This window comes from Bicyclus anynana, chromosome 12 (assembly GCF_947172395.1).
Source record: "Bicyclus anynana chromosome 12, ilBicAnyn1.1, whole genome shotgun sequence".
NCBI lineage: Eukaryota > Metazoa > Arthropoda > Insecta > Lepidoptera > Nymphalidae > Bicyclus > Bicyclus anynana.
The window spans coordinates 5,596,179-5,611,440 of NC_069094.1; the positions used below are offsets into that span (position 1 = coordinate 5,596,179).

At 39.3% G+C, this 15,262-nt stretch overlaps 1 protein-coding gene across 2 annotated transcripts in view; it reads left to right on the forward strand.

Annotated features, from left to right (window-relative positions):
- LOC112054994 (xaa-Pro aminopeptidase 1-like) overlaps window positions 1–15,262 on the forward strand; it is a 42,070-nt gene that overhangs the window by 23,785 nt on the left and 3,023 nt on the right. The window contains exons 2-10 of one of the 2 annotated variants that reach the window (XM_024094959.2): window positions 5,055–5,296; window positions 5,910–6,116; window positions 6,737–6,953; window positions 7,272–7,539; window positions 7,977–8,238; window positions 9,311–9,518; window positions 13,644–13,877; window positions 14,884–14,955; window positions 15,077–15,231. In XM_024094959.2, coding sequence (XP_023950727.2) covers window positions 5,055–5,296; window positions 5,910–6,116; window positions 6,737–6,953; window positions 7,272–7,539; window positions 7,977–8,238; window positions 9,311–9,518; window positions 13,644–13,877; window positions 14,884–14,955; window positions 15,077–15,231 — 1,865 coding nt within the window. Of the gene's footprint in view, window positions 1–4,314; window positions 5,297–5,909; window positions 6,117–6,736; window positions 6,954–7,271; window positions 7,540–7,976; window positions 8,239–9,310; window positions 9,519–13,643; window positions 13,878–14,883; window positions 14,956–15,076; window positions 15,232–15,262 lie in introns of those variants that run through there. The other variant, XM_052884717.1, reaches the window with a different exon arrangement.

Sequence of the window (15,262 nt, forward strand, 5' to 3'; positions counted from 1 at the left end):
TGCACGGTGATCGGGCGGATGATAAATCGCTGGAGCGGTGTATTATTATACCAAAAATGTTATTTATTGTATGTCAGTATGTCAGTTTTTTAGTTATCCTCATATCCGATTAATTTATCACTTGTGGATGCCCGCGACTACGTCCGCTTTGAAAAATAGAATGAACATGCCTTTCCTGATTAGGCCTATAGGTATTATCACTTCTCTTAGACATGGCTATCGTATATTTTTACCCGACTGCAAGAAGGGTTATGTTTTTCGCGCGTATCTTGTATGTATGTATGTATGTATGTATGTATGTAATATTCTTTATTACCTCATATCTTCCAAACCACTGGACGGATTTTCATAATTACGATATCGTTAGATTTGTATTAATAACCCAAGTGTTCTTAGATAGGTGAAATTTAAAAAATACCAACAAGACGACTGTGAGACGCTGTAGACTCGAGGTGAAAAAATATATTTTTTTTTAATATTGCAACATGGGTATCAAATTAAAGGGCTTTTTGAGAGGATTTTAAAATGGTAGGTTAAATAATGTAGACTAAAATCATTCTATTCAATATAATAGGTCCCGACTGTTTTCTCATTGCTTTCTACACTTCTGGACTGAGCTTGTTTTTTTTTTTCAGTTTTTGTATCATTTATGCAGTCGGGTTTTTTTATTTGTTTAATTAATTATGTATGAATCGTACACAAGAATATTTTTTACAATTCGACGTTCCAGAGATTAGTGCATACGTGCAACGAACTAAATAAAGTCAACAGCTACAGACAAAAAACTAGTTAAATACTTACTTACTACGAGTATGAAAAGCCGAGAAAACCCAGGCCCTTCATTGATATCCTTAGAGAGACTGGTCGAAGATACCCTTAAAGTATATCGAGCTAAGGGTTACCACAATGTTTTAAATGTCTCGTGATTTTAGACATGGTTTCACATAATATTTTAAAGCAGAAAAAAAACAACATATTTTCTATTTATAGACGCGATTTTGATTCAACTTCTTAATTACCCACCGCATGGACTTTCAGCATAAACAAACTTTCAGCATTTATATAAAGTGGATAAACAATAGGCCTGGCCAGGCTCTTACATACGGGATTCAGGTGGAATAAATAATAGAAAAACATCAAATGGTAGTCATTCAAAAGACTTTACTAAACTTCTATTGATTCAAAGAATAATCATGCGAGTTATCATTTTATATAACACTTATTTATTGTTATAAGTAGTAATGCTACAAACATGTATTAACTAAGTATTATACACAAAAAGGCCAAGTTTTTATTCCGGACAGCCATTTAGAACCCCCTTTGTCGGGACAAAGCCACCAAACCGCGGCTATTTGCCCGCGCATTGTAACTTGTTAATACCCTTCACGGAAGCTTTCATCTCTTACCGACCTATATTTCCCTAGTACAAAAAGGGGGTAAACCATTGTTTCACGCACACGCATTACGCACAAAAAAGTAATTATTTATGTAATTGGTTGTTTGTTGCCCAATGACGTACGTACATCTTTAGTTAGTTGAAAGAGTAGGTATTATATATGGAGAACTTTGTAACGTAACTCATAATAATTATGACTGAAATTAACTGTACGCGTAGTTATTAAGTCACAATAGCCCAACGTTAAAGGGGTTGGACTCAATACTGAGATGCCATGGGTTCATCCCTGCTCGCTGGACTATTCTATTGTCGTACCCACCCACTCCTAAACTCCTAACTGCTACATTCTTATCGACTAATTGGAGGGGATGGGAATATTGGTCACATTTAAAATGTTTGATAAATATGTATCACAATACATAGTACTATGTAATTACTCGTGCGAATATAGGTAGGTTCTTACTTATCTGTATTATATTTTATTTTATTTTAGGTAAGAATAAGAAGGTATTCAGATATCATATTTTCTTTGTCTTATGAATTTGCGTGAGAGTAAAAATATAGAGCGGCCAAAATTCTTTCAGAAGCAAAAAAATTAAGAAAATCGTACCAATAATTTAAAGATCCACATTGAATTTAAGAATCAAAATATCCTTGATACTCGTAAGTGACTTAAAATGTACAAGTTAAAAACTCTCGTAGAGAAGTTATGTATCTGTTTGTAAGGTATGCAATACATAAAAAATATTTTACCATTTAATTTGAAATTTATCAATTTGTTTTTGGTTGATAATGTTCTATGTAAATTAAGTCATGATTTATCAGTTTTTTAGATACTGTAGTTGTGTAAAGTAAATTAAATTGTACACGAACACGATAATAAAATTGCGATATCATTACACCTACTTAAGTGCATGCGGTGAATGGCCGCTGCAACATGCATCGCGTCGGTCGTTGCCTGTTATCCTTGAGCGTCTATCCTTGCGCAGGACGATGCGTCACAAACAACCTCTTATGATAATTTGCTGCCCTGGTAGATCGCAGGATATTTTGTCCCTTTGGGACTGTGACGGTTATCCTAAGGGATTTGTAGAAAGGACACAAGAACGACAACCGCTTTATGCGTACTTTCTAGTTTCTACCAACCTGCCTTAACGTCCATTTTTTGATTCAAGTTAATTTAACCCTAAATTGAGTTGCTAAGATGATACTCCATTATCATTTGTTAAAATGATGTAAGAAATAAATAAACAGTTTCAAATTCAAAATGAACTGTTACCAAGATAGATAAAAAAGTTGAAGTTTTTGAAAAATCATATCAAAACAAAATTGGAGTTTATGAAGGAAAACATAGGTAGGCTTATCTTTTACGCTTGAGAACCTTAACTGAACATACCTACATTCGTACTTACTTATTTAAGGTATGTGTAGGTAGGTACTCGTAAGTCTAATTATAGCTGCTAACAAATAGGTAAATCTATTAATATTTTTTGTACACACTTACAAACAGGGTTAATTCTTGGAAGAAAAAGAACGAAGTTCGACTGGACTCAAACTTAGTATACTAAACATATCTTCCTACCTACTTGCGTATGTTCAGTAGAACCATGGAGCCGATCCGATTATAGAATTGGAGCAAACTCCAATTATTTGGTGAAAAAAAAAATGCCGAGTTTCTATGACCATGCCGAGTTTCTATGACCATGTCAATGATCATAACTACATTTTATAACACTATTTTAAGTGCCTAGTTCAAGTGTTTAGAGTACCTAGTGATGTTACACCATACCTACTTAAATAACTCTTCATTAACTTGTTTTTGTAAACTTGCATCATAATAATATTCACAGTGGATATGAATGAATAAGATAGTTACGAGTAGGTGATAGTGCCATAGAACACCGAGTTAAAGGGAATGAGTAACTTCTTTACACTTTCTGGTGTCCTGATAGTTGTTGACGTCATTCCAACAGGCAAGACGTCCCCAGGGAACCTCCCAAACGCCCGACCGGAGTTAACAATCATACCGTTCTTGGACGCACACTAGTAAAGTAATGAATCATACCCCAGAAAGTAGAAAAATAAATAAAGTAAAGGAGGTACCATCATTTTGATTAAGTAAAATATAATAATTTAAAGATCCACATTGCGATCCACATCCAAATATAATGTAATTATTTTTTTGAATTAAATTATAAACACGCACATTTTCTTTTTGTAAAATATGGATAGTATATCAATAAGTTTTTAAAGGCAAGTTGTTTGTCGAAAAAGGTAACGCCCCTTAGCCATTTTGGCTTTCAACATTACTACCAACTTACCAGGTAAGCACAACTCACACCCGTAGCTATTGAAGAACCTGTTTGAGCGAAGGGTGCGAAAGCGAGAAGTGACGAACATTCCCCTCGCATTCCTCAAAATTTCTATCACACCTTCCGAGCCAAGTCGATAGCCCGACAAATACGAATATTACAACGGTTTTGTTTCATAGAATAATTATGTCTTTTTAGATGATTTAAGTAGATATTTAAAAATAAAATTAATTAATACTTATTTAGTCGTACACCAATTTTGTACATTTTTAATTTTTATAGGATTTACTGATTTACGAATGAGAATTTTCTGTCTTAAAGTTACAAATTACAGTTCCAGATTTTATCAAAAAGTCTAGCACAAGTGATGAAGTCTGATGACGTCTAATTAGCCCGGTCACACATTTATAAGCCTTTTCTGACTTTATTTGATCGCTTGGTAATACCTTTTCCTATACTAGGTATAGGTACCAATCACAATATAATTAAAAAAAAATTAAATCACAATATAATTTTTAAAAAAATCAAACCATTATACTATTTTAGAAAAAATCGTCATACAAGCCAAATAGATGCCACAAGTCAATGTTTCTTGGTGGTCGGAGATGTGTGATAGGACTTTTATTGAACCGGCGAGCTTTCAACGAGCTTTCTACCTATGCGACCTCTGTCTGCCCGCTGCGATCCTGGTATGTTCCCGCGCCAGTGTCGGCGTTGTCGCTAGCCGCTTTCTCCTTCTGATGAACTTTTTTAGGAACCCCTCCTACGAGCGAGAGCGAAAATCTTTTGTCTCCGTCTACCAAACGTAGACGGTAAGTATGGCCTATAAATAGATAGGTAGGTAGGTATAATAACTCGGCCCTTTGAGGGATTGAGCTTTATAAACTCCAAGCACCAGCCTCCTAGCGTTTCAATATTTTTACCTAAAGGGTGAACACCGTGTTAATGTTATCCTGTAGAGAAACTAAATAATTATGAACTTAGATCGAGGCTCATGCTTGTGATAATGAAAACTAAAACCCTTTTCAAGCTTAATTGCTTTTATCGCAAAGGGCGATAAAAGCAATTAAGCTTGATGCTTCTGGTTCAGGCGCAAACAATGCTTAAAAGGGATTTAATAATCAATCCAGCCCATCCATCTGTATTTGGTTGATTCTTAAATATAGTTAGCATCAACAGACCAAGCAAGTGGCCCACTTGATGATAACTGGATTCATCGCCTATATATTCACATACCCTTTAGATCGGAACAGCAATGCTGCTTGGCAGCAGAAAAAAGCGAACTCTTGTCACTAAAGCTTTGTTCTTTCTACTAGTAGTAGGCTCATATTTTGTATCTATTCTAGTATGTTCCGGTGCCCGCATGACGACCATCACCACAACCACGACGATGCCGCCACCCTCCTCTCCGACACCGCTCACCATGGCGTACAGCCCCGAGCTGCCCACCGTACCGCCGCAAGTCTGCACCGAAGCCACCAGCACCATCTCACCATTGGGCAGACTGCGCAGCGCTATGCGAGACATCAGCTACGTTCAGAAGAATGTTCTGGACGCTTTCATTATATTCTACACGGATGAGCATTTGGTAAGAATGTCACCGCAAATTGCCGGCACAAGTATTCCAACTAGAGTAGGTCCTATAAGATTTTTGACGAACAGCTTCCGTAGCGTAGTGATATGCGCGGTGGATTTACACGACGGAGGTCCTGGGTTCAATCCCTTTTCCCAAAAATTTTCATCCTCCTCCTAACAAATTAGCTCGCTTGACGCTTCCATCTTAGACTGCATCACCACTTACCATCAGAGATGAGATTGTAGTCAATGGCTAACTTGTAAAAAAAAGAAAGTAGGTACATACAAATTATACAAAATTGAAATTATGTCACGTGTCTCAAACGGTGAAGAAAAAACATCGTGAGGAAACCTACATACTTGAGAATTTTCTGTATTCTCTACGTGTGTGAAGTCTGCCAATCCGCATTTGATCAGCGAGGTGGACTAAGGACTAACCCCTATCATTCTGAGAGGAGACTCCTGCTCAAGAGTCAACAGTGAACCGAATATGGGTTGGATGATAAATAGGGAGACATGATGGAAGCATGGCACTTAACTTAAGCACGCGTATTTCGTGTTCCTATCTTAGACTCGTTGTCTTCTAAGGAAATAAATATTCTATATCGATTTTTTCATCGGAACAGAGTGAGGAGCCGTCAGCAGATGAGCGCAGATTGGAGTACTTCAGCGGCTGGGACGGGCCGGGCACGGCAGTCGTGCTCGCGGACGGCGAGGCGGCGGTGTGGGTGCCGGCGGGCGACGTGCGCCGTGCTCGCGCCGTGCTCTCCTGCGCATGGAACGTGCTCGACGCTGACAACCCCAGCCAGACCAGCGTAGCTGAATGGATCATTGTACGTTTTTTTCTCTGATAGCATAACTCGTATAAATTAGCGTAAACTCGTAAAAATCAAACTAAGTGATTCGACTGAATGAAAAAAGTCTATAAAATTACCTACACGCAGTTAGTGGCAAATATATGCAGAAATGGTATAAACACCTACTACTACTACTACTACTAGCAATGTCTACGAGTAAACATAGGGCTACAATTTGGGGTTATTCAAAAACAAACAAATCCCGAAAAAGTCAATAAAGCACCTCGGTGTTTCACGGTGACACCCTTAATTATTTAGGGATAGTTACTTAACATTAAATGAACCGTTTGCTCGTTTGCTCACGTATTGATTATTTACACTTTTTTCGAATTTCGAATCGAATCCGGTCCGGGGCATGCACCTCCAACTTTTCAGTTGTGTGCATTTTATGAAATTAAATATCACGTATCTCAAACGGTGAAGGAAAAACATCGAGAGAAAACATGCCAATCCGCTTTGGGCCAGCGTGGTGGACTATTGGCCTAACCCCTCTCATTCTGAGAGGAGACTCGAGCTGAGCCGAATATGGGTTAATAACGACGAACGATTCTTATTTAACAAAATCTTCCCTTATGAACTAAATCTCATTCATGCAGAAATACGCACCGCGCAACGCACGCATCGGCGCAGACTCTCGTCTGACGTCCATCAACCAGTGGCAGATGCTACTGGGCAGCCTGCAACGCGAGGGCATGTCCCTCCTCGCTATGTCCACCCTCCTCGATCAGCTGTGGAACGAGGAACTCGACCCGGAGAAGCGGAGACCAGAAGTTAATAGAGTCGTGGCTAAGTTACACAATTCTTCATATACAGGTACGAATCTTAATTAACTTTGTTTATCAGAATTTTATCGTAGGTTTCTCAAAGGCTTTTGAATTGTCGATGATAGCGGACTAATATTAATAAAGTACTTTTATAATAACTCATAAACAAAAGGCATTTTATGGGTAATCGATCTCCATCTTAAAGACCTCATCATTGCCTTCCATCCTGTAAGCCTATTCACGATAAAAAAGCTTGTAAAGACACTAGCTAGGTATATAGATATTTCCACAATACCTGTCTCCTGTAATAAGTGTCGGTTATAGATGTCCATTCAAACTATGTTGAAAAGTTGAATTGTCGTTCAAGGTATGACATGGCGACAAAAAGTAGACCTAGTCCGGAACGAACTCCGGCTTATTGGCGTCGACGCGATGGTGGTCACCGCCCTGGATGAGGTGGCCTGGCTCCTCAACATCCGGGGAAGGGATCTGCCCTACGCGCCTCTCCTCAAGGCGTTTGTTGTAGTCAGCGTTCGGGAACTGAGGGTGTACGCGCCTGCTGGCAAGCTCTCTATGCCAGTACGGGAAGCTCTTGCTGTGTACAACTGCTTTCCCAATTCGAATAACTGTACCAGGTAAGCATTACTTTTAGCAAATTCGTCGTCTAATGTAAATTATTAAGATCTATAATCGCATTGGGCTTGATTCCAAAGTTTGCTTGGAGATGAACATAATTATTGCTCCAATTAATTAGAATGACGATTTAATTTGTTACCTACATTTACATTTATAAATAATCTTTCTTAAATAATTTTTCGTAGTTGACGACTAGCTAAAATGGCAAACGATACCCTACAAACTGCCTATTTAAATTAAAGATACATTATGAAGCAAACATTCAACAAGCCGTCGGTCCCGTCATTATCATCAACATCCGATAGTGGCTGTCAATTTACCATTATCATTATCACCCTAATCCCGCCAACCAGCATTGCAGAGCAGTGTGGAGGGAGGCCTGACTCCTCTAGGGGGGCCTTAAAATAGGCTAATAATGACAATTTTGAATTTTAAGGGTGAAAGATTACAGCGATATATATGCCGACCTAAGAAAAGCTACAGAGTCAAAGATCCTCATACCAACGGAAGGGACTTTCCAAAGAGGCGCATCCGCAGCCATCGCACAGATAATCCCTCTAGCCAAGAGGTTGTTCCAACCATCGCCGATACTGTACTTCAAGGCGCAGAAGAATCAGGCGGAAGTGATGGGAATGCATAAAGCGCATCTCCGCGACGCTGTGGCGATGTGCACTGTATTGAGCTATTTGGAAGTCGTGGTGAGAGGTTTTTGGTAGTCGACTTTAAAAAGGGAAATGTTGTGAAAATGGGAGAAGTTACTCAATTTTTTAAGCTTCCGTCGCGTGGTATGTTCGTTATAGAAACAAAAACTACTCAACGGATTTTAACAAAACTTGGTACAATTATTCTTCATACACCTGGGCAGGTTAAAGTATACTTTTCATTACGCTACCATCAATAGGAGCACAGCAGTGAAGGGAAATGTTGAGAAAACGGGAGAAGTTACTTCATTTTTTAAGCTTCTGTCGCCGTCGCATGGTCCCTACCATAGGGGTAGTAGGATAGGGGTAGGGTAGGGGTAGGGTAGAGGTGGTAGGGTAGGGGTAGGCGTAGTAGTAGGGTTTCACGCAGACGAAGTCGCGGGCGTCCGCTAGTATTAAAATATGATAGTAGATCGTTATTAAGTCAAACATTATTAGGTACCACACCTGCAAACTCATATTATAGGTACCTAGCGTAAGTTTCAAATACCCTCGATTGTAAAGAAGAGAGGAATTTTCAGCCCTACTATGCTCACAATAATGATTGAGAATCATTATTAGCCGATGGACCGTAGACGTCCAACAAGTGTACTTGCCCTCTGGTAAGAACTTCCAAACATTTCTTTTGTATTTCTGATGTAGATGACTATTAGTAGACTTCTACATCTAGCGCATTGTTTTTTGCAGATATTCCACAATGTTGGTCTTCGGGCGAGGAGGGTTACCTCTAATGTTTTTTCGAGGGAGAAAAAGATCCTTACGGACTTCTTCCAACTAGTCATGTCCGGCTAAGATTAGACTATGCTAACTTCCTCGTATGTTGCCCGGTCAGCACGAAACCGCTTGGCATTCATGCTAACGAATGATGAATTTATTTCTCTCTGTCCGTTATCCTTTGTCTAAATAAAAATTTCTGTCCTAATTAAGCTCTGAACATCTTTGAATACTTCGTCCATCACCTTATGGCTCGTATCCCTGCACGACTCGTAGGTACTCGTAGAGTGAAGATGACGAACAGAACATGTTACACTTACTTGCCGGGACCTATAAGTATACTTTTATTCTCCAGGGGAAGTCCGGGCTAAACGAGCTAACAGTGGCGACGAAGGTGGACATAACGCGCGGTACGCAGGCCGGCTACGTGTCACAGTCCATGCAGACGAGGGTAGCCTTCGGGCCCAGCGGCGCAGAACCCGAGTACAAGGCAACTGCGGCTACCAGTCGAAGGATATTCCCCAACTCCACGATTGTTATACAGTCTGGAGGACAATATTATGGTACAATATTTACATACATACAATCAACTAAGTACAATTATTTTTTCATACATTCTGGCTATGTTATCTGGAGGATAGACGTAAGACTTAAATGGACCTCAACAGCTTAAAGTGTACTTACTTACACAAGGGAGAATTTTATGATTGAGTTTTCTGTAACACTTATCAGCAACGTAACGCCTATCTTTATCCGACTTCGTAGCCAAAAGGAAGGGTAATGATTATTATTTATTAGACTTAATTTTTTGTTGGTAATAGTCGATGGTACAAGCAGTTGAACCATCTTATTAAGTGCCTACCTATTAAAGCCTATCACAAGGCCCAAAAGCATACTTCGTAAAACATGTTGGTGTAACATGACGGTGTAATATTATACATTAAAAAAGAGTTGCAGCACACCATTCTATATCCTGATCTTCTCGACGCTAGCTCCATTATTTGTTCTTTGGAAAATAATAAACTGTGCTTAATAGCAATATATCGGTCTCCGTCTTTTAAACAAATTGATAGATTCTGTGACAGCCTAGACACCATTTTAAACTCGCTGAATCAATATAAATCCACTGTAATACTGGGCGATATCAATTTAAATATTTCGCCAGAAAATTTAGACAGTCGCTCACAAGACTATCTAAATTTCTTATATTCACATGGTCTCTTATCTACTCATTTCTTTCCTACACATGATAAAAACTGCATTGACCATGTATTTGTAAAAAGTGTGCAAAAATCTGTAACATTGGTTTTAAATCCATCGGTTACTGATCACTCTCCTGTAATATTTTCAACCGATATGACTACTCAAAAACAATCTCTATTAAACTTTAGCACTAACACAGACTACGCAGCCGTTGATAAAGACATAGCAGCGACTGATTTTTCTGAGGTCCTTGCTGCTACGAATGCAAATACTGCTACTCTACTACTAGTGAATTCTTTGATCACAATCATTAAGGCTAATACAAAGTCAATTAAAGTTTCACGTAAAAGAATAATACTAAAACCCTGGATCACCCCGGGACTTTTACGATGCATTAGAAATCGTGACCGCCTACATAAAAAACTCAAATCTGCACCACATAATGCAATACTTAAAATAACATATAATCGATATCGGAATTTTTGCAATAATATATTAAAAAAAGTAAAGATTAACTATGAAAAAATGGAATTTGATAAAGCGAAGAATAACATGAAAGCTACTTGGGAAGTCATAAAAAAGGTCGCCAACATCAGTTTGAAAACTCCTACTGCAACGGAACTACTTACTTTGGATCAAGACCCCAATAAATCACTAAACCTTGTTAACGAGCATTTTGCAGGAGTTGGTAGCCACCTTGCCTCATATATTTACCAAAAAACAAATTATACTAAATATCACCGGCCTTCACAAGCTGGACCTTTAAATTCCTTTGGACTAATTCCTGTTGATGAAAAGGAAATAGAAAATATTATAAACAGTCTTAAGAATAATGTTTCGGTTGGTTGGGATGGTATGCCTGTTAGAGTAATCAAAGCAAATGTATCAATAATAGCTCCTCTAATGACTCATATTTGCAACCTATCTTTCTCCTCTGGTACCTTCCCTAAGGTTTTCAAAAAAGCTTTAATAATTCCGATCCACAAGGGCGGAGATAGAGACTGTGTCAATAATTATAGACCTATATCAATACTACCAGCTTTATCTAAAATTATGGAAAGTGCTCTAAATAGAAGATTAGTAATGTATTTGGAATCCAAAAACCTCTTGGCTCCCAATCAATTTGGTTTCAGGAAAGGAACGTCTACAGAAGACGCCGTCCTTCAACTAACTGAAACTATCACAAAAGCTATAGATAACAAACTAAAATGCATAGGGGTATTTTTAGACTTATCCAAAGCATTTGACACGGTCTCGATCCCTATTCTTGTGGATAAATTGGACTCTCTCGGTATCAGGGGCATTGCATTACAAATTTTTACCGATTACTTGACTAACCGCACTCAACAAGTTAAGATAAGTAACCACCTCAGTGATGAAGTTAACCTGACCTTTGGTGTACCACAGGGCAGCATCCTAGGCCCTACCCTGTTTCTTATCTACATGAACAATCTATGTCTTTTACCCATTTCGAAAGGTAAAATTGTGTCATATGCTGACGACACAGTCCTATTGTTAACGGGTGATACCTGGGAGGATGCCTTGACGAACACAGAAAAGGCCCTACGACAGGTGTCTAATTGGCTGTCGACAAATGTCTTAAGTTTAAATACTGGGAAAACTAAATTTCTAGCGTTCCATACTTCTTCTCGTACACTACCTCAATCTCAAAATTTAAATATCAAAATTCATAGCTGTAAGAATCCAATTGAAAATCCCAGTTCTTGTTCCTGCCCAGCTGTCGAATATGTTCATGACATAAAATACCTAGGTGTACAGATTGATAGTACTTTATCTTGGAACTTACACATTTGTAACATTACTGCAAAAGCTAGAAAACTGATCCATATTTTCCGTAAGCTGAGAACTTCTGCTGACAAATCTACACTTTTAACCGTTTACTATGCTCTTGCGCAATCCATACTTGGTTACTGTATCACTGTTTGGGGGGGTAGCTCTAAGACATCTATGTTGCGTATCGAGAGATCCCAAAGGGCCATCTTAAAAGTCATGACTCACAAGCCCTACAGATATTCTACTCAAGAGTTATACAAGGATTGTAATGTGCTTACAGTTCGTCAACTTTATATTCTTCAGACTGTTTTACGAAAACACTCAACACTAGCTTTTCATAATAATCTAAACAAAAGAAGATCTGACATAGTATGTCACGCTACCAAACACAGAACACAAGTTGCTCGGAGGCATTTCTATATTTCTAGCTCCAGAATTTATAACAAGTTAAACAGAATCATTAACATCTATCCTCTTACCATCAAACAGTGTAAAACTTGTTTAACAAAATGGTTGCAGACCCGCTCTTATGAGCAAACAGAAGAATTACTCCAAATTCTAAGATAATCTGAATCGCTTTATCAAACCGTCTACATAATATATAGGACTATAGATATATCAAGAGGCTGACTGCTAGCATCATCATTGTAGTGTATAGTTATGTAAATGTAAAATCATAAATCACATACACACACCCGCAAACACACATACACACACACACACAATCACACACACACATAATCACACACACATAATTACACACACACACACACAATTGCACACACACAAATACTAACGTACAAGGCCATAATTTTATGATAATATTTATAGGATTGGATTGTATATATAGTAGGGAAGTTCCAGCTTTCTGAGATACAGTTTCTAACTAGTTCAGATAGCTGGGGCAACTCACAAAAATTTGGTAGTAATATTTAATATTTTTCTATTTGTATTTATGTGTCATGTTTTCCTTTTTTGTGTTTTGCCAAATAAAATTTTTCTTTTCTTTTCTTTTCAAAAAAATGTTAGGAATAAATCGTTATTCTGTTCCTAATCACTATAGGCATACCGCATAGCATGTAAGTATAAAGTGTAATTTCACGTACCGTGCATGTAACTTAAGTACAACATACTTACTTATGTAAGTATGTTACTTACATAAGTAAGATGCTTACATATATAAAAAATCCTTGGCGACAGAAATATTAATAAAATAAATAGGGTGATTAGCGATAGTAGGTATAATACTTTCCCGAGACATGAGGGCCAAGCCAACAAACACAATCAAGAAGTCGGATGTCCAAAATCGGGCAAGTTTGTGCCGGATAGTGGGACCACACTAAGAATACTTCCCCGGGACAAGCTTTATTACATTTGAGGCTATTGAAATCATATTTAAATAATAATATCTGAATTGAACTTTTGAAATAGTAGTCTGAGACGGATATGACGTCGCTCGATCTCGTGTTGGCTCGTGCTGACGCTAGGTGGCCCGACTTGTTTCCGTAAAGTGTAGGGAGTTAGAGAGGGGCAGCGATTGGTTGGCAGGAACGACTTGCGATATAAGGCGCTCGTCGTACAGTCAGCTTCAGTATGCTCGTTGCGTTCAAGCCGTTTACTGTTGTGTAATTCTTTATGGGTTACTTGGGTTACACTTCTGAGTCTGCTATAACTTTAATAATATCCTGCAGAAGGTACAACAGCAGTGACCCGCACGCTGCACTACGGCTCGCCGACCCGCGAGGAGCGCCGAGCGTACACCACGGTGCTGCGCTCTCTGTGCGCGCTGGCCACGCTGCAGACTCCCAGCACGCTGCCCGCGGCGCACACCGACCCTGTGGCGCGCGCGCCGCTGTGGGCCGCGCGCCAGGACTACGCGCCGCCCACGGGCTACGGCATGGGCGCTGCTCTTAACAGGAAGGAAGGTAATCGTTGGTAGCACGATGACCGCAGAGCGTACCTATATACATATACGCGACGTTGATAGAATCACTTCCTTCGACGGCCTCAGTGGTATTGCAAGACGGAGGTCCTGTGTTCGATCCCCGGCTGGGCTGTCTGTTGGTCCAGGTCTGGCTGGTGAGAGGCTTCGGCCGTGGCTGGTTACCTACCGACAAAGACGTACCGCAAAGCGATTTAGCGTTTCGGTACGATGCCGTGTAGAAACCAAGAGGGGTGTGGATTTTCATCCTCCTCCTAACAAGTTGCCCGCTTCCATCTTCGATTGCATCATTACATACCATCAGGTGAGACCGTGAGTCAGGCTAACTTGTAAAGAAAAAAAAAACTTGGCAATGGGCGCGCTGGCCACGATGCTGGCGCCCTGCGCTCTTTCCGAGGCGTACACCGACCTATTATCGCGCGCGCTGCTGTGAGCCGCGCGCCAGGACTACGCACCGCCCACGAGCTACGGCATGGGCGCTGCTCTCAACAGGAAGGAAGGTAACCGTTGACGCTTCAGGATTAAAATGGAAAACCATTCCTAAAAACCTTACCTAGGTTAGGTAGGTAGGGTGAGTCATACAATGCTTTGGCAACCTGAGGCATTTGGATCTACTATGTAAGTCTTCCGTGTTTTTAGACAGAATCAGCATTGATTGCGCCTTGGCGGAAGCTGTATTCAAACTTAGACCGTTATTAATGGTCTAAGTATTCAAAGCTATGTAAGTAGTACCTTATACACGGACCCCAGCCCGGACGAATTCTGTCGAAAAGACTACTATCAACGAAACATTTCACTCGTAACTTGGTCATATCCATAAAAACACAATATAAACATTAGAGTGAAAGTATTCTCTTTTCTAGTTAGAGCTGTTCAGTATTTGTTAACGGTTTTAATAGTGAAATAAGCAGTTATCTATAATACTGCATAAATATATTAGTTACTCGTACATAAGTATATTCTTTTAATAATATTAATTCCTTTTTCAGATCCAGTTGTGATTGACTACAGGCAAGACATTAATTTACATACGTTTAGAGAAGGCTACTTCATTACCAGCGGTAAGTTATACATTTAATGATTATAGATAATACAAAAACTTTAGACTATTTAGGTACAAGGTTTTCAAGAAATGAAAAACAGCGTCGTACATTGCCATCTATCGAATTTTTTTTTTTTCAGAGCCCGCATGGTACGAGGCGGGTAAGTTCGGAGCAAAGTTAGGGAATGTCTTGGAGGTACTGCCCCGGGCTGGTGGCTACCTGGGTTTCCGAGAGGCAACGCTCATACCGTATGAATACAAACTGATTGATAGGAACTTACTGACTGAGTACGAGGTACGTTTAGATTTGAAAATGATTATAATTT